This window comes from Cibotium barometz, unplaced genomic scaffold (genome assembly GCF_041138505.1).
Source record: "Cibotium barometz isolate CiBa-2024 unplaced genomic scaffold, ASM4113850v1 ctg368, whole genome shotgun sequence".
NCBI classification, from domain to species: Eukaryota; Viridiplantae; Streptophyta; class Polypodiopsida; order Cyatheales; family Cibotiaceae; genus Cibotium; species Cibotium barometz.
Genome location: NW_028229435.1, coordinates 900,344 through 919,932, shown reverse-complemented (window position 1 = coordinate 919,932; position 19,589 = coordinate 900,344). Strand labels below are relative to the sequence as shown.

General features: G+C 46.5%; 1 protein-coding gene across 1 annotated transcript in view; it reads right to left on the bottom strand.

The window, feature by feature from the left end:
• Window positions 1-19,589, bottom strand: part of LOC147602619 (Leucine-rich repeat (LRR) family protein) — a 70,513-nt gene that overhangs the window by 20,624 nt on the left and 30,300 nt on the right. The window contains exons 3-7 of the mRNA XM_086797804.1: window positions 2,231-2,302; window positions 1,903-1,974; window positions 1,482-1,553; window positions 1,244-1,387; window positions 960-1,040 (exon numbers count right to left, since the gene is read on the bottom strand). Coding sequence (XP_086653930.1) covers window positions 960-1,040; window positions 1,244-1,387; window positions 1,482-1,553; window positions 1,903-1,974; window positions 2,231-2,302 — 441 coding nt within the window. The remainder of the gene's footprint in view (window positions 1-959; window positions 1,041-1,243; window positions 1,388-1,481; window positions 1,554-1,902; window positions 1,975-2,230; window positions 2,303-19,589) is intronic.

Sequence of the window (19,589 nt, the reverse complement as noted above, 5' to 3'; positions counted from 1 at the left end):
GAGGGGAAAGAAGACAAAGGGAGAGGAGAAATACATGGAAATGCTAGAAAATAGGAGAGTATATGATCAAAAACTAGGGAAATGGAGATTGATGAGAAGAAAGAACAAAAAAACAGCTAATATCGCCCTGAAATTGGGGTTTGCGAGGGAAATGGCAGATGGTGTCAAGGAAACAGGTCGAAACGGCACGAGGGAAACAAGAGAAATTGGGGTTTTGCAAGGGGAATGGCAGGTGGAGTCGGGGAAATGGGTCAAAAAACAGGAGGGAAACGGGGGAAACCGCTGAAATGTGCCGATTTCGGAAATGGAAATGGCCGAAACGGCTGAAATGTGTTTCGGATCATTGGATCCCTGATATGGCACAAAAACCCAGAGTTTTGGGACACATACTGAGAACCCTAGGATTAACATAAACCCAGAGTTTTGGGACACATACTGAGAACCCTAGGATTAACATAAACCGCATTGAATCCGAGATCACTGACCGCTAACTCATCTCCCAACCATAATTTCCCTTTCAGGGCCACCCACAAGCCTGAGGTCTAGTTTTACCGTGAGTCAGCTCTGCCTAGACGTCACATCTCATACCACCAAGATGCATGCACGGCTAGAGCTGCTCCTAGCCCTGAGCTCAACACACCTCATAGATGTCTCTACCACGAGGGTTTGTCATAATAATCACAATGAATCCCAAAGTACTCTTTTATAGTCTAGTCTTGGCTATTATTAGCACCCAGCCCTATTGTTAGGTTTTTTCCTCTTATTACAATTTAGTATTCACATGATCACTTGTTTCATTTTCTTTTTCCATGATCTAGTTACCTCAATGGAACCACTGTAACTTCTTTCGGTTTCAGATAACCCTTCGGGTCTTTCATAGACATTTGACAAAACTTTCCTTCTTTCTCAAAATACAAACACACCCATCACAAGTAGAGCAGCGTAGTGAAGTCACTTACAGATAACGAAGAGACGGAAAACACCCCTCATTTCTGATAAGCTCTCGAAGAGTTCCAACCAGATGATTATTGCTTAGATCCCTGAATCAAAAAAAAAAAGGGGGCTAACAAAAGAATAGAAGTCCCATTTCTTGCAAACAAAAAAGGCAAACAAAATACCCCTTGTCTGAAGAATGTTCATGAAATTTTCAAGCATAAACTTCTACGCTAATCTTGTAAGCTACATGCTGCGCCTTTAACAAGAAGTTTTCAATAACAAAATCTGTAAAAGGTGCAGAGCTTACAAGTGCCGAAGACTTGGTAAGCTTCCAATCTCTTGAGGTACACGACCTGTCAACCGGTTCTCGTGGAGGTACAGGTATCTAAGCTCCATCAAATTTCCCAATTCCTTTGGAATGGGACCCTTCAAGTTGTTGAAGCTCAAGTACCTAAGAAAATCTTGCATAAGGAAACGAAAAACGCTGCACGAAAGTTTCAAAGATCTTACTGAAAATCCATCCATGCCTTGATTTGGAGCCTTACAAATTTTTCAACTTCTTCAAGTCTCCTATTTCAGGAGGTATTGAATCTTGCAGTTTATTCCAGCGAAGGTTCCTGTACGAAAACAAAAAGTTAAAGCCACTTATATGATCCATAATGTTAAATCGCAATCATATGCAAGGGAATCTGTAGTAATACAGCTTCAGTATCTGCCAAAGTGTGCAACCAAGTGTTTTCTTTGATTGGTGCAAGTGCACCTACCCATCTGTACAATTACTCCTTTACCTACAAGTTTGAACGCTATACTGCAGGTTCTTCTGTTTTTCATTCACTGGAAGGATTCTAATAGAGCTCAGCCTTGAATCTGTCAACACGACATGGTGCACGCATGCAAACATACACAACAAATACAGTGCTCATGGTGACAAATTGAGAACCCAAAAATGAGAGGAAGGCTGCCTACAAAGTTTCCAGGTTCTTCAGTCGTCCAATCTGAGGGGGTATAGATCCCGTCAGTTTATTACCATGAAGGTCCCTGCAAAACCATAATTATGCCAGATTAACAAGAATAAAGGAGAGACCAGAGAAAATCTTGTCACTCAAAATATGTCCCTCCTCATGTGCATTACAAAATCTGCTGATAATAGTGCATGCATAGGCCAACCTCACTCTGCCTTTAAAAGTTTAAACTTCAAAATTTACGCATAAATGTGCACAAAGACTGGCTTCAAGTTTCAATACAAATATAAATGCCACTTATGCACTGAAAACTCTGGTCGAATGGAACTTACAGTTTCTTAAGGTCCAACAAATTTGTCACTGCTGTGGGAAATGGGCCCACAATGGAGACTCCAAAAAGCTCTCTGGTCAATCACGCAAAAGTTGAAGTGACTATCGATTTAGAAATAGGTTTGTGTCAGTCCAAATCAGAGGAAACTCGTTTTGCTTGTGACTGCTTATTTTACAATCTTCAAACAGAATCACAATACTTAACAATAGAAGATAGTTAGATCAATTAGCATGCACCCTGAGAGAAAAAAGACTGATACCACCAAGAAGCAAGAGTCAACAAAAGGACATCAACTAGTGTAGCACTAATCAAAGCCAAAAACAAACTACTTTAAGGCCATCAAGAAACATTTGAGTCAGGTCATCACAAAATAAGAGGAGGTCTACATGGACAAGATGCCACCCTTCCTAAGGTCCATCTAGAAGCTTGCCCTAGTTAGGGTAGCCGCTGCCCAACCAACAGCCAGTGCCACCGCCTCCACCCACTGCTCCCACTTTTCACCTACAAGAGAAGACTCGCCTTGCTCCCAATCAGAGAAGCCCCAAATAAATTTTGATTTGGGCAACTCCGCCTCCTCCACCCTAGCAACGCCCATCAGCCGGCTGAGCTGCCAGTTCCACCTGCAGCCACCACCGTTTGCAGAGCCCATTTCCAGAAGTCAAAATTTTTTGACTGTTTTTGCATGGGTGTATTCCTGAGTCTCCCGAGCCAAAGAAATCCATAATCAGAGCCCCTTTAGGCCATCAGCCCTATTGCAAATTTTCAGCTTTTCCGAAAACAGAGCTGAATCGAGCCCCGAGTTGAATCCAGCATTCTTGTGCTCTCTTTTCATACAATCAGCATCGCCATACGACATTCCAACACCCATCACTAGGGTCTTGTTTGGTCATGAAGCCTCTATTCAGACAGCTTTTCTATACCTACACTCTTTCATTTCAATACACTTGCAGGTCCTTGTCTTCATCAGTGGGTCATTGGGTATCTCAGAAGGCTGCCTTTGAGTGGACATTGAGTGTCTGCAATGACATTTGCTTGGGGAAAATTGTTAGTTTGCTTTGAGTCATGGCTAATAATGATGTATTCGGGATGCTCTTTGGACAAGTTTGACGGGACTAACTACCATTGTGGGCCCATATGATGAGGAATCTATTGGTAGCCAAAGGGCTTTGGGGTACTGTCACAAGCCATGATGCTCGTCCAGCGGCATCTACCGGAGAAGGAGAAGTTGCACTCACTTCAGTGATACATGCACAGGCACCTCCTACTGCAGATCAAAGATGATGGGACCCTAAAGATGCACAAGCACATGCCCTCATCACTCTCTCCGTGAAGAGGAGGTTCATATCGCACATCCGTTCATGTGTCACTGCTAAGTTAGCATGGGATGCCCTTGCAACACTATTCAGGTAGTATCTCGCGAAGGTTAAAGACCTTCAAGAACACCTTGCAAACATTGATGAGCTTAATCCTGACAATTCTCTTGTCACTACCATCCTCAATGCATTGCCTAACACCTGTCAGGGCTTTGCTACTACACTTTGACTACTCATGAAAGGCAATGCAAATGCCTTTTCTTTTGATGAGCTAGTATCTTTGCTTCTGCAAAAGGAGCAATCCCAGCAACCCCATATGGAATACTAAGCAGACACGAAAGTTGCGAGGTATTGCGGGCATTTGGGATCTTTGTTGAGCAGGATTTCTATTTTTTTTTAGCATTTGAAATTTTTTCCTAAAGGTGGGGGGGGGAATTTTAAAAAAAAACCCGTACCGTACAGTACCGTATGGTACGAATAGATTCATACCGGTACAAAAAACAACCCTGCTGCCACTCCACCATGCTATTCTCTAAAGGAGTACCTGTGTTAACAAACTCCCATCGAATGCCATGTAGCTCATAATACTAGTTAGATTGGCAAGAAGTAAACTCGTCTCCTTTGTCAGCTCGTAATGTCGAGACAAGAGTGTGTCAAAACCCCAACGGATCTCCTCATAGAACGCTCCTGGTTCGAGACTTGAAACCTGCAAACAAACAAATAAACAAGAAGGAAGTGCAGGCCTGACTCACCACCCAACCATGACAGCCGTGGACAAGCCCACAGACTTGGCTGTCCCCACTGAGCCACGAGCCGAGCTAACTAGGTTGACATACTGACCAATCTCTACCTCGCGACGTCCCATACCGCCACGAAGCTACCCTCGCGGGCCTCGAGACTGCTACCGACCACGACTGCGTAAAGCAGGTGCACGTCTGCACTAGATCCATGCTCCAGACCATAGAGCTCTCACAAATCTCGCGAGACTCTATATGACTAATGACTAACCTTGGCCACCCTTTTATAGGCTCTTGGCCGGTCATCGGGCGTATACACTTGGACGTCCACCCGTCCATACTTGGGTGCCCGCCCATTAGTCTATTCCTAACTCAGCTCGCCAATCAGCCTGCCTAGCTCCAAGCTTCCCCAAACCTCGAAGCTAGTCTTGTGTGCGTGTAGCACACGGTAGATACACACTGTGCACATGACATACTCCCCTTCCTCTAAGAGCTCACTAAGAAGCCAAGGTAATCTCTCTGAAGAGTAGTCAATGTCTCCCATGTAACGTCCTCCTCAACACCATCGTTCCACTTGATCTTGTATTCCGTGTGATAAGCGTATTACGTAATCTTCTTTCACGAAATCCAAGAATCTTTTCAAGTTCGTGTGGAACAAATGTCATGTCCTCGACATCTATGATTTCTTGAAGAGTAACTAACTGGTCTGTTCCACCCAGTACTTCCTTAAGTCTACTGACATGAAATACAGGATAAACTTTCACATGAGAAGGGAAATCCAATTCATATGCAACTGAACCAATCCTTCGTGTAATACGAAATGGTCCACAGTATCTAGGGGATAATTTCGAAGATCAACCTGTTCGTAAAGTCTCGGAATCCTTCGGAACTCGCAAATACACCATTGTTCCTTCAGAGAACTCTCTGAGTGAACGATGTCTATTAGAATAAAATCTGTCTCGGTCTTGAGCACTTCTAATAGATTCCTTCGCAACTTGTAACATTTCCTGCATATCTTGCAAAAAATTACGTGCTGCATCATGCTGAAGTCCTAAGAATCCTACTGTAACAAGTGATCTAGGTTGAAAACCATACATAAGCATGAAAGAACTAAAACCTGTACTCGTATGCTTAGTACTGTTATATGCAAATTCTAACATAGGAAGATAATCCTCCCATGAACTTTGTCTTTTGGATACATATGCCCACAGCATATCCTCCAAAATCTGATTCACTCTTTCAGTCTGGCCATCAGATTGAGGATGATCTGAGAAACTCAAATTCAAAGTTGTTTCCAACTTCTCAAAAACAAGTTTCCAAAAATCACTCGTAAACTTAGAGTCCCTATCACTGACTATGTCCTGCGATAACCCTGTACAGTCTAAACAATTGCTCGATAAACTGTCGTGCTAATTGCGTAGCTGTAATAGTCTTCTGGGTCGGTAAAAATCTAGCCATTTTTGTCAAGCAATCTACCACAACCCAAATAGAATCATGGCCTTGATAAGTTTGTACAAGGGTCGGGTATCTCAGCATAAAATATGATGAAGCGTCGATAATACTGCACATGAACCATAAACCTTTGCACTCCTTTGTAGTTGGTAGGCGGTGGTAGCTCCAAGATCAGTTTGACCTTGCTATCATCAGTGGATATACCATTTTTTGAGACTATGTGTCCCAGTATCACACCATGCTTGACCCAAAATTGGCACTTCAAGGGGTTTAATTATATCCGATATCCAATATAATTGGCAACGTTCAAACACTTTCCTCAAAAGCAGGTGAAATGATCTTCCCATCGACAATGTGCACATAGATCATCAATAAACACTTCCAGCCACTTTTGCAAGTAGTCCTTAAAAGCTGTGCACATCAATCATCTTTTTTGAAAGGTTGCCGAGGCATTTGTGAGACCGAATGGCATGACTTTGTAAGTAAATGTCCCCCGCATTGTATTGAAGGCCCGTAATAAAATCCATGGAAATACTTTCCCATTTATTACCTGGGATTTGCAAAGGATGCAACAACCAAGCCTGTCTAAAGCATTCAGCTTTATTCGCTTGACAAATTTGACACTTGAGAACATAATCTTCTACATACCGTTTCATCTTTGGCCAATAAAAAGTGTGTTTCACTAACGATAGCGTCCTGTGTACCCAGAGTGTCCAGCAGAAGGGGCATCGTGACACTCCTTAAGAATCTTGGACCGAATGTTCGGGATCTGCGGTACACAAATTTTGTCATTACGGAATAGTAAACCATTCCGAATCATCCACTAGCCTCCTGCAGCCTGAATGGTAGGCTGTTCAATCATTGAGTCTTGGTCAATCAATGAGCTCACCCTCGATCTTCTGCCAAAATGGACCAAAATAACTATCAATCCTGCAAAGCCCTCTCAATGACTAAAATAAGTCAGTAGAAATCTCGGTGAACGACAAAGTATTCACCTCTCTAATTCGACTAAGCGCATTTGCAACACTATTCATGGACCCTTTCCGATAACGGATCTCCAAATCAAAATCTTGCATTAACTCAGCCCAACGAGCTTTCCTTCCTCTCAAATCATCCGCATCACACACATACTTGATTGACTGATGACCAGTCAATACCACAAACTTGGAGCCATATAAATAATGTCTCCAAACCTTGAAAGCATGAATCACAGCATAAAGCTCCTTCTCAAGGGTTGGCCAACGAGATTGAGTGTCGTCTAGCTTTTTACTTTCAAAAGCAACCCATCTACCATCTTGAACTAGAGCAGCCCCGATGGTGCAGTCACTGGCATTAGTTTCAAGAACATAAGGCCGACTAGGATGAATGGGAGAGATAATTAGGGTTAGGTTTTCATGTGGGAGACATACACAGAGAGAAGGGAGAGAGAGAGAGAGAGAGAGTTGTGGGGATAAGTCAACTCACTAAGATGAGTGTGTGACTCCCCTATCACACATGTATATTGCACTAGTACACATAGTGCACTTAGTACATTAAAAGTACTAAGTGTACTATGTACTATAACTTATGGGCTTGTACACACTATAAGGGTGGGCATAATGCCTTTACCCCAACAACCTCCCACTTAAAGGCAAAGTGCCCTTAAGTAAAGGAAAAGAAAAATCAGCATGTACATGATAATATACAAGGCCATACCAAGGCTGAAACTGGCCTCATCCAATGCCCATCAAGTGTCTGCAATGAGCAAACCGCTCCGGAGGCAAACTCTTTGTCAACAGATCAGCCGGGTTGTCATCCGTATGAATCTTAACAAGCTGAATTTGCTTGTTCTCTATCACCTCTCTGATGAAGTGATACTTCACATCCACATGCTTCGTCTTTGCATGAAAGACAGGGTTCTTTGCCAACTGGATGGCACTCTGACTGTCACAATGCAACAATGGAATATCCCCTGTATAACCCAAATCAACCACTAACCGAGATAGCCATAATGCCTCCTTGCAAGCCTCTGTGGCTGCAATATACTCAGCCTCTGTAGTAGATAAGGCAGTGCACTTCTGCATCCTGGATATCCATGACACAGCACCTCCTGTGAATGTAAACACATAACCGGTAGTAGACTTCCGGTTATCTGGATGACCGGCATATTCCGAATCCGTGTAACCATGCATTGATGCATCCTGTTTGCCAAAACAAATGCACATATCCTGTGTGCCCTTCAGGTATCTCATGACACCTTTCACTGCTTCCCAATGCTTCTTGCCAGGGTTGGCCATGTATCTAGAAACCACTCCCACTGCAAATGCAATGTCCGGCCTAGTAGCAACCATAGCATACATGAGGCTGTCACAAACTGAAGCATACGGAATCTTGGCCATATCAGCCCTGCCACTATCTGACTGTGGGCTGTCCATAGCACTGAGTTTCACATATGGAGGCAAAGGAGTACTAGTCTTCTTCCCCACGTCCATATTGAACCTCTGCAAAACTTTGCCAATGTATTCCTTCTGAGACAAATGCAACACATGCTGATTTCTGTCCCGAAGTATCCGCATACCCAAAATGTGATTTGCATCACCCAAATCCTTCATATCAAAGGTTTGATGCAGCCTCTTCTTCAAGGCATCCATCTCTTTACGAGATTTCCCCGCAATCAACATATCATCAACATACAAGATGAGGATCAATAGACTGCCATCCAAAGCTTTCTTGGTGTATAAGCAGTGATCTATGTCACTTCTCCTGAAATCCTAGGATTTCATGAATGTATCAAATTTATGATACCATTCCCTTGGTGCCTGTTTGAGACCATAAAGACTCTTTTTCAGCTTGCATACAAGCTTCTCCTTTCCACTCACTGCATAACCCTCTGGCTGTTGCATATATATCTCCTCATGGAGATCACTGTGAAGAAAAGCAGTCTTCACATCCATCTGAATCAAGTCCAGATCATCATGTGCAACCAAAGCTAATACAGCTCTAAGTGTGGTCATTTTGACCACTGGAGAGAAGATCTCATCAAAGTCCACACCATATTCCTGCTTGAAGCCCTTAGCCACTAACCTGGCTTTGTATCTTGGCTTTGCATCAGGTCCAACTTTGAGCCTGAAAACCCACTTGCAAGGCAAAACCTTCTTGCCTGTAGGCAAATGCACCAACTTCCATGTTCCATTTTTGTGCAGGGACAGCACGTTAAATGTGCTCTATTCCCCTTCCAAAGTACTGTACAGCAGTACTAAGTGCTCACCAATGATGTACCAAACCTGTACCGGCAAGTACAACAGCTGAAAATGAACCTTTTCTTCACTCAAATCAATGTACAGCCATGCCAAAACTTGCATAAAGTTGTACCAAATCTGTACCAGCAAGTACAGCAACAATAAATGCTCTCCTGGCTGTCCAAATGAGTGAAAATCAGACTTTCACAGTGCTTCCCCCTGGCCACATATACATCCAGTACATAAAAGCCCCTTGATTTACACGCACATTGAGTGCTTGACAGGCATCAACACATTGCCCAAAGCATCAAATGCGAGTGCCTGCATGCAAATCAATCCAATCAGCACAAAAGCCCCTTGATTTGCACTGCAATTTGCTGCAATTTTGCCCGAATGTGCGATTTCTCACATCATACAGCATGTATGAGTGCTTAATTGCACAATTACATCAAAAGCCCCAAATTTTGACATCCAATTTTTTGCAAATTGATCCTGATTGTGACCAATGTCACCCAATTTTGCCAATTTCGCTCAAAATTGAGCCATTGCAACCTGTACCTGCTCAATTGATGATAATTGACAAGGAAAATCCCAAAATTGAAGGCAAATACCTCTTAATTTTCTGATTTTCTACAATTTGCAGGTTGAATTTCTTTGTGTTGATGCTATTGCAGAAAGGGGGGGGGGGCGCTTCTTGCTGATGTTGCTACACGCTCACGCTGATCCAAACGCTGCGGAGCTCTGCTATACAGTAGAGAACTTGCTGTACAGCCAACTGTACTGGTCATACAAGCTGTACGGCGGTATACGCTGCTGTTTTTGCAGCAGCAAGTAGCGCAGCAGCAGCAGAAACGTAGCAAGACCAGCAAAGCGTGCGCAGCTTGCAGCTGCAGCAGTAGCTGAAGAGAAGACGTTTGTTGACGCGAACTTGCCCAGGGCCAGCACTGCTGTTACGCCAGGTTCGGTGAGACTCCTTCTTGTGGACAGACGCTGACGCGTGGCGATGAGTTTTTGTGCCGGCTGCGTTGGAGTCAAACTTGTAAGCGCACACACGCGCACGAGACGTTTGTTGATCCCGCCTCCGCCTAGTAGCTTTACGCCTTGTGGCCAGGCGTCTAAAGCCCAATGCTCACACAGACTGCGCCCAGCACACGCCTGCTTACGTGTGCTGCCCAGCGCTGATCCGCCTTGTGGACCAACGCCTGCTGCAAGCTGCTCACGCTGCCTACGACTTGGCTGAAGAAGCGAGGCAACCAGGGCTACCAGGTTTGCACAGCAGCACACAGAGTCCGTACAGCACATGAGGTCGTTTTGCAGCTCTTCTACGCCGATTTCCAGCTCTGCACCCTTGAGAACAAAACCCTAAAACCAGGGCTCTGATACCAGTTGAATGGGAAAGATAATTAGGGTTAGGTTTTCATGTGGGAGACATACACAGAGAGAAGGGAGAGAGAGAGAGAGAGAGTTGTGGGGATAAGTCAACTCACTAAGATGAGTGTGTGACTCCCCTATCACACATGTATATTGCACTAGTACACATAGTGCACTTAGTACATTAAAAGTACTAAGTGTACTATGTACTATAACTTATGGACTTGTACACACTATAAGGGTGGGCATAATGCCTTTACCCCAACATAGGATCGGGTAATGCTAAGATAGGTGCTTCCTTGACTTTATCTTTCAAAAGTCTGAAGGCCATATCCAAATCGTTATTCCAAGTGATAGGCTGATTTGACTTACGTCCACGACCTTTCAATAAGTCAGTCATCGGTAGTGTGAGCTAAGAGAACTCCTGCACAGATTTCCAAAGAAAAACAAAACCGAGAAAAGAACGAAGTTGTTTCACTGTTCTTGGTATAGGCCAGTACAGAACCTTCTGAACTCGGTCATAGTCAATGCTCAATCCATCTCTAGTGATCTTGTGTCCCAAGTAAATGATGTCTGTCATAAAAAACTCACATTTACTTAATTTAGCATATAATCGATTCTGTCTTAAAATAGATAAGACAATCGTGAGGTGTCTAACATGATCCTCAAGAGTACGACTATATATCAAAATATCATCCAAGAATACCACCACAAATTTCCCCAAATGTTCACGAAAAAGATCGTTTATCATTTGCTGGAAAGTGACTGGAGCATTGGTTAACCCAAAAGTCCGAAAGGCGGTTCTTTCAACATGCCTTTCATGAATACGTCTCTGGTGATAGCCAGTACGTAAATCTATTTTCGTGAAATATTTCGCTCCTGCTAACCGGTCAATCAGGTCATCTGATCTAGGGAGAGGATAACGGTTCTTAATTGTCAGCTTGTTTAATCTCTTGTAATCTATACACATTCTCCAGGTGTTGTCCTTCTTTCTCCTTAGCAACACAGGTGCACTCCAAGGTGATTTACTTGGACGGATCTGGCCCATCCTCGAATAATCTTCGAGTTGTTTAGCCAACTCATCTTCCTCAGCTTGGCTCATCCTGTAAGGTGGAATACTGACAGGATGAGCACCAGGGATCAAGTCAATACGATGATCTACTGCCCTTTCAAGTGGTAAACCGGATGGCAGTTAGGTCGGTGGCTAGGTTCTTCTACCACGACCACATTGCGTTTCAAGCGGCACGGTGAGAGTCCAGACTCGATTCTCTTCACTCTTTTTTTTTTAATGTCTCATGCTTCAAAGCATTTGTCATATTGCCAAAAAAAGCTAACATGCTACATGGTTTTCCTTACTTGAAATAGGTCTCCTTACTTCCGTGAGATGGCCACAAAGATCGGGGAATATGGCCCCTCTTATGTGCCACCTTCATCAGAAAAGATTCGCACCACTTTGCTTGATAGGGAGAAGTTGGCCGTTGAGCACGCGGCGGCGGATACAAAGGCAACGTGGGAGACTAACGGAGTCTCTCTCATTGTAGATGGATGGAGTGACACGCGCAAGCGCTCCATCCATGGAGTGGTGGCCTACTCAAGGGGCAAAGTGTACTTCATCGAGTCACATGATGCGAGTGGCACTGGGAAGGCCGCGGATGTGCTTGCCGCGGAATGGGCGTCCACGATCGAGGTCATTGGGCCGGAGCTTGTGGTCGGCATGGTGGCGGATGGAGAGGCGTCAAATAGGGCAGCCGGGACCATTATTGAGTCAATGTATCCATCCATCACAGTTTCTTTTTGCATGGCCCATTGTCTCAACAACCTCCTCAAAGACATAGGTGCCTTGCCATGGATTGCACCCACCATTGAGGAGGCTAACCAGCTTGTATCCTTTGTCCTCAACCACCAAAGGCTGCGACATGAGTCCTCTAAAAGGAGCACTCTTTCCCTCCTCAAGTATTCAGAGACAAGGTTTGCATACAACTTCCTCATGCTAGGCCGCTTGTCTACATGTGGCAGAGCCCTAAGAGGGCTTTTCCTTAGTGATGAATTTTCTGCCATGCCAGAGTCAAAATCGGCAACAGGGAGAACGTGCCGAGATCGTGCCGACGATGCCGCTTGGTGGGAGAAGGTGAAGACACTCGACGCCTTGGTCAAGCCTATTGTTCACCTTCTACGAGTCTTGACGGCCGTGAACCATGTATCGGCAAGGTCTATGAGGCCATGGATCGCATGATTGAGTCACTCGAGCAGCTTGTGCCAGACAGGGTCGAGTTTGAGGAGATCCACTCATTATGTGAGTCCAGGTGGAACTCCTACTACTCCCCTGTTCATGCGGCTGCCTTTGTGGTTGATCGAGAGTTCCAGGGCAGAAAGCAAGAGGCCGACAAGGAAGTAAGCAGGGGATGGCGGATCATTTTGGAGCGCTTAGAGCCCCACCCTACCATCAGGCGGAAGATCAGAGACCAGCTATCTGAGTACAAGACGCGGCAAGGATCTTTTGAATGTTTAGATGCACAGCTTGACCGCCTCAAGATTGGGTCTCCTCTTTGGTGGGAGGATTACGGATCAGATGGGCCGAAGTTGCAGCGCTTGGCTATTCGCATCCTTAGCCAGGCTGTGAGCTCTAGTTGCTTGGAGCAACTTTGGAGCGTTTACAGTCACATTGCCTCTAAGAAGAGGAACCGCCTTGAAGTGCAAAGGGCAAGTGATTTGGTTTTTGTGAGCGCTAACTTGCGCATGCTATGTGCGACAGCAACACGGAAGGCGGATCCCTTCACCGAATGGGAGATGGCACAGCAGGATCCTGCAGCTCAGGAGCATCTTGAGAAGGTAGAGGAGGAGCTACAGCCTGAGGGGGAGGAGGAGGCTTCAAATGGCATCGACGACTTCGACTTCCAAGCCTCCCGCGAGGCTAGCACTTCAGGAGCTTGAGGCTTGACTCTTGAGCCTTGAGCCATCTCACCTTTTTTGTGCCCACTGCCAATGGCCATGATCTATTGTGATCTATCATCTATGATCTATCTAGTATCTCTATTTTGTACCCACTCTTTTTTGTAACCCTCACTGCCCATGAGGCATGTACTTATCTCTTTGTATCTATCAGACTATCAATCACATAATCAGTGTGCCATCGACAGGAGGTAGGGGGCCGAGTTTTGAGCTGACCAGATCAGTCCGTCAGGGGTGTCCTCTCGCCCCTTTCCTTTTTCTCTTCTTTGCGGAGGCTATGAGTATGTATTTGACGGCAGAGGAGGTTGGTTTGAGAGGACTTCAGCTCCCAGTCCGGGGGGAGGATTTGCTTGATGCTGAGTTTGCAGACGACACGGGCTTATTTTTGCATGGCCATGAGGCCAATCTTATTCGGGCAGAGCAGTCGCTCCAGGTTTTTAGTGCAGCTTCGGGAGCATTGATCAATTGGCGCAAGACAGTGGCCTTTTGGATCAGTAGTGCTCCCACTCCGGCATGGAGCCCGGACCCCGGTTTTAGATGGATTCCTCCAGGCACAGCAGTGCGGTATTTGGGATGCCAGATTGGCCTCGATTTGTCACCTGAGCAGCAGATTGCCCCGCTTCTTCTGAGTATTCGGAAGAAGCTACTGTATTGAAGTACAGCTCGACTATCCTTGGCTGGGAGGGTGGTGGTTGCAAATCAGGTGCTGTTAGCGACCATGTGGTACATTACGTCTTGCTGGATTTTCTCGAGCTCTTGCATCAGCCAGGTACAGAAGCTGATCAGGAACTTTCTGTGGTCTGGGCGGGACGGTCAGCCAGCTCGGGCAAAGGTTGCATGGGCAGTTATTACACTTCCGCTGGCTCAGGGCGGTTTGGGCATTATAGATCCAGTCGATCAGAGTAGAGCCTTATTGGGGAAGCTTATTGTTCGGGGGTTGCTTCCAGGCGCTGAGCCTTGGAAAGAGCTCCTCTTGCAGCGACTGCAGGCTCGGGCGCCCCCTGCAAGGGGTACTTGGGCACCAGAGATTCGCTGGATCTTCATAGAGATGAGGAGGACAGGCCTCAGTAGAGGATGGGAGGACAGATTTGCTTTGAGTATCCTGAGAGCTTGGGAGCTGCTGAGACCGGGGCTTTCTCAGCGGCCTCCTTCTTGTGTTGAGGAGCGGGCCAAGCAGCCGCTCATCTGGAGCCCAGCGGTTCGTACGGAGCAGGGTCATATGCTTGGTTCTCGGCCTCGTCTAGCCTGGGGACCTTTAGCGGCAGGCCCAGCTCGTAGTTTTGGAGACTGGCAGGCTTTCTGCAATCTACCAGAGGAGACCCAGGTGGAGAGGCTGAGTCACTTCAGAGGGGGGTTGATTATGAGGGATGATATTCAGGAGGCACTTACAGAGGAGTGGTTCACACCCCTCGAGCCAGTGGCCCCACGGTGGATGGGAGCCTTTACACAGTTGGAGATCCTGATTGCTGTCAGAGCCAACACTGAGGATGGCAGATGCCTTTATTATGAGATTCAGGATGAGGGCAGACTCCAGAGAGTGGAGGTGGAGTCGCCTTTGGTTGCAGAGTGCACCTTTCAGAGGATTCGGGTAGTGGCTGCCGCTTCTCGGAAGTGGCATATTGACCCCGACCCTGCTGATGTGCTCCCGGATTGGCGCATATGGGCATATGCAGCGCGCCCCTTGGCCCGGCTACAGTGGGACCCCGGGGAGTACGAGTGGCATGATCCTTATGCATCCCTTGAGGCCACAGAGATCACTTTTTTCCAGTATACTGTTCGGCTGGGACGGCATATTTTGACGGCGAGGAGGAGGATTTCTGGGCTCGGCTCTGGGCTAGTCGACAGGCCCGCAGGATCTCGGCTTTTCAGTGGCTGGTCGCCCACAGGGGCTCAGCAGTTGGCACTTGGCTTGTTTACAGCGGTCTTCCGGCGGCCTGCGTCCGATGCGGCCACCCTATGGAGACACAGAGACATTGCCTTTGGGACTGCCCTCAGGCATAGCAGATTTGGCTGCGGATGCTGCGTATTCTGGCCCCCCTCTCTCCAGAGGGTATATTTACGTGGGGTGCCGCTGCTTGGTCGACTTCGTCAGGGCCTGCTATGGGCTATGAGATGGAGCAGGGCAGTCAGGCCATCAGATTTATTAGGGGCCAGCCTCGCCTGGTTCCAGCACCGGATTTCTCGTCCGCCAGCTGGACACAGGAGAGGGATTTACGATGGGAGCTCCTCAGCAGCCTCACCATCTGGTTCACCTGGAGGGCCCGGTGCTTTACGGCCTTTGAGGGGAGATTAGAGCCACCAGCAGAGACTGTTCGGGGGATTTGGCAGGAGTTGATCCACACCCTGCGAGGACAGTACGACCGCATCCGGGGAGACTCGGATGAGGCGATCTTACGGCGCCAGGCCTTTCACGCCACTTGGCGCTGCGGCCCGTTCTACACCTTACACACGGGATCCCCCCGTTGGCACTACAGGCCACCTGTTTGGCTCTTCCCCCCCCCCTATTGTATGATTTAGCCGCTCAGTTCTTTATACTGATGCTTGTACTTTACAGCACCTAGGGAGAGTCTCCCGGGCTGCCATGATGTATTCACTGCTCTTCTCTCTCTTAGGAGCAGGAGAGATCTTTTGTAGCCCTACGGGCGTTTTTACATAACTAATGAAAGGATCTTTTCTCGGAAAAAAAAAAATCAGTGTGCCATCGATGTTTTATTAGCGTATTTTGCTCAAAATGACTCTTGTTTTTTTGTCTATTCGGTGTAAAATTTTGTTCAAAGTGTGTCTCTATATGTATGTCATGCATACAACTCCTAAATTGCTTTTAAAAAAGAGGTTTTTTTTTGCCGTTCCCGACCCCGTCCCCGGGACGGCACTTCCCCGTCCCCGTCCCCGTCCCATGTGACTCTGATTCTATGGCCATTCACTTCTTCATAAACTCGGAGAAGATCATGCAAGCCAAAAACTTTAGAGTTGAACAAACAATCAAAACATGTACTAGGACGAGAAAGTACATTAACTGGCGTACCTGTCAAAGACAACTGGTTAGCTGCCTTTGGCTTGGGTCCTGCGTTGGGTCTTTGCACCCTTTTGCTTCGGACACTCGTTACGCATGTCCCCTTTTTCTTTGCAAATAAAACGACGTCCCTCCTTCTTGAGCTTTAAAGCCTTAAGGAGTCATTTCTTCTTCGCTGGTGTCGAACTTGAATTCTTCGAAGGTTCGTCCGAAGACTTTCCTTCAGTCGTGTTAGCCATAGGTGCGGAGAACTTTCTTTTATGCTTGTTCCCCTGCTCTTTAACGGGTTTAGACTTGGAAGAGACCATTGTATCGTCATAGATACGAGCTGAATGAATGGCCTCGTCCAATGTTTTGCATTTGTTATTTTTAACCTGTAAACGGTATGAGTCTGGTAAACCAGCTACGAAGAACCCCAAAAGAGTAGTGGGATCCATCTTTGTAGCTTTCATCTGCAAGTCCCTAAACTTCTGGAGGTAGACCTCATAAGTGAGATGCTACGATGTCATGGTCAAAGCGGTAAACCGGGCAACAACATCATAATCATCCTCTTTCTTGAGGAATTCCTTCTTGAAGACATCTTCAAATTGTGCCCAAGTCGTTGGCTTAGGATTGAGTTCCTTCCACCAAAGCAAAGCTTTGCCTGAGAGGAAACCTGCTGCTAACTGGATGTTTTTTTCATCATCATATGGATGAAACTGAAAATGGACCTGCCACTTATGTAGCCAAGTGTCCACGATCTCCTTGGTACGCTCCTTTTGCTCGCCCTCGGACTGTTCCAGAGTAATATTGGGACCTAAAGCAGAGGCCAAGGTATCCATACCCAAAAGAGTAGCTAGGGTAGTGGTCAAGAGAGATATGGAGTTCTGCAAAGCTTGCATCTGGGCGGCGATTTGTGCCTGACGTTCCGAAGAAGAAGCTTGGAGAGCTACTTTGAACTCTTGGAAATCAGATTTTGACACATAATTGTCAAAAAGATCGGCATCGGTATCTTCTGTAGCCGGCAAGCCTTCGCGTTCGACAAGGGGCTCCAACTCCAATTCTTGGGTCGACATCGTGAAGAGGGTAAGTGGAGAGAAATTTTGATCTTTGCACAATAAAAGTGCAAGGGAACCTAAGAGCTTGAGAGCTTGAAAACTTGAGAGATGTGTGGGGGTTTATATAAGCTTCCCCAAAAGCAACTTGAGCTTTTGCTTTTGTGTTTTATATATATATATATATATATTCTGTTTTCTTTAAAAAAAACACCTTTAAAACTTAGGGACCTTTAAACTCTTTTTTTTTTTTAGGTTTAATCTTAAAAAACCGAAAGCACCCAAATCGGCGGAATGCTTTTAGCGATTTTTTTTTTTAGTGCCGCCGACTTCGCCTTGCTGCCGTCACCTGCGATGTTGCCGGGTGCATTTCTGCCAACATCTGCGTTCGCTCAGGTGGCCTGCGCCAGCATACGCTTGGCTGCGCAGGCCTGGCCACCTGGCTGCGTAGGCCTAGGCTCCTGCCTACGTAGGCCTGGCCACCTGGCTGCGTAGGCCTAGGCTCCTGCCTACGTAGGCCTACGCGCCTGCCAGCAGGGCCGCCTACGTAGGCCTGGCCGCTTACACGCCTGCGCCTGCAACACCCAGTAGCCCACGACCAGCACGCGACTGTCAACGATCCCCTTCTTCTCATCTCTCGCTCGCTCTCTCTCTCGCGTTCAACCAAAAGCAAACATGCTTTTTTTTTCCTGTTTTCTCTCACAACTTGTTCATGCGACTGCACAAACACCGAATCTAGCCTTCTTCTTGCAAAACAAATCAACCCTACTAGACCACCTTCTCCATCACACGTTCTTTGATGAAAAAGCACATACTATCTGAAAAAATAGCAGCATGCATAAACAGAACAGCAAGCTTCTTGAACACATACCTTTCTTCGACCTCATCTTCTCTACCTACCAACTTGCTCGTTCACGAGGCACGCTCTGATACCACTGTCAAAACCCCAACGGATCTCCTCGTAGAACGCTCCTGGTTCGAGACTCGAAACCTGCAAACAAACAAATAAACAAGAAGGGAGTGCAGGCCTAACTCACCACCCAACCATGACAACCATGGACAAGCCCACAGACTTGGTTGTCCCCACCGAGCCACGTGCTGAGCTAACTAGGTTGACGTACTGACCAATCTCTACCTCGCGACGTCCCATACCGCCACGAAGCTACCCTCGCGGGCCTCGAGACTGCTACCGGCCCCACGGCTACGTAAACAAGTGCACGTTTGCACTAGATCCAGGCTCCAGACCATAGAGCTCTCACAAATGTCGCGAGACTCTATATGACTAATAACTAACCTTGGCCACCCTTTTATAGGCTCTTGGCCGGTCATCGAGCGTCCACACTTGGGCGCCCGCCCGTCCATACTTGGGTGCCCGCCCGTTAGTCTATCCCTAACTCAGCTCGCCAATCAGCCTGCCTAGCTCCAAGCTTCCCCAAACCTCAAAGCTAGTCTTGTGTGCATGTAGCACACAGTAGATACACACTGTGCACATGACAGAGTGTCCCAACTATTTCTCCACCAAGATTCTCCATGTTTGCAAAACCAAAAGAAAGTGTGCATCGGGCAACACAAATCCGCATGAACCAATCCTAAAGGTATCATAGCTCGCCGTGTAGCCTTCTTTGGAAAGGCCTCCCAATGTTGTTTCCCTTTGAGGCAAGAGTGACAAGGGCCCTCACAGGTGCCAACATCTAGCAATCCGTCCACAAGTTGCTCCCGAAAAGCCTTCCGCAAGGCCTCCAAATGAAGATGTCCAAATCTAGCATGCCAAAGATCGCCTGTGCGGGTACCTGTGTGAGAGTAAAGAGCCATTGAAAGAAAGTGAAGCAAATATAAAACACAAATGTAAGCCCAAGTACAAGACCTGTAAATGCTGAAAAATGATGTTTATTGCTGAAATCTGAGCACAAGGGAAGCCCCTAGGTGCTGTACAATGGTGAGAAGCAGTAGAAGCTGCTAATGACCTCAATTGAATGCTGAAAAATGAGATGAACTGGGGGAAAGAGAGCCAACCCTTATATATTCCCCCAGGATGCTGGTCGGCCAGCTGTAGCAGGCCGACAGCATGGCTATAGCATAAAATGCCTAAAAATACCAAAAAATGGTAGAAAAATGCTGAATAATCTCTGCTAAGATATGCCAATGCAAGGCCTCATAAATGGCCAATACAAGCATGAAAAAGATGATGTAGACCCTCTCGAGATGATATAATCCAACACCTCCTCTTCAGCGCCAAAGGGGCGGTCCAATACCAACACGCTGAAGTAACACCT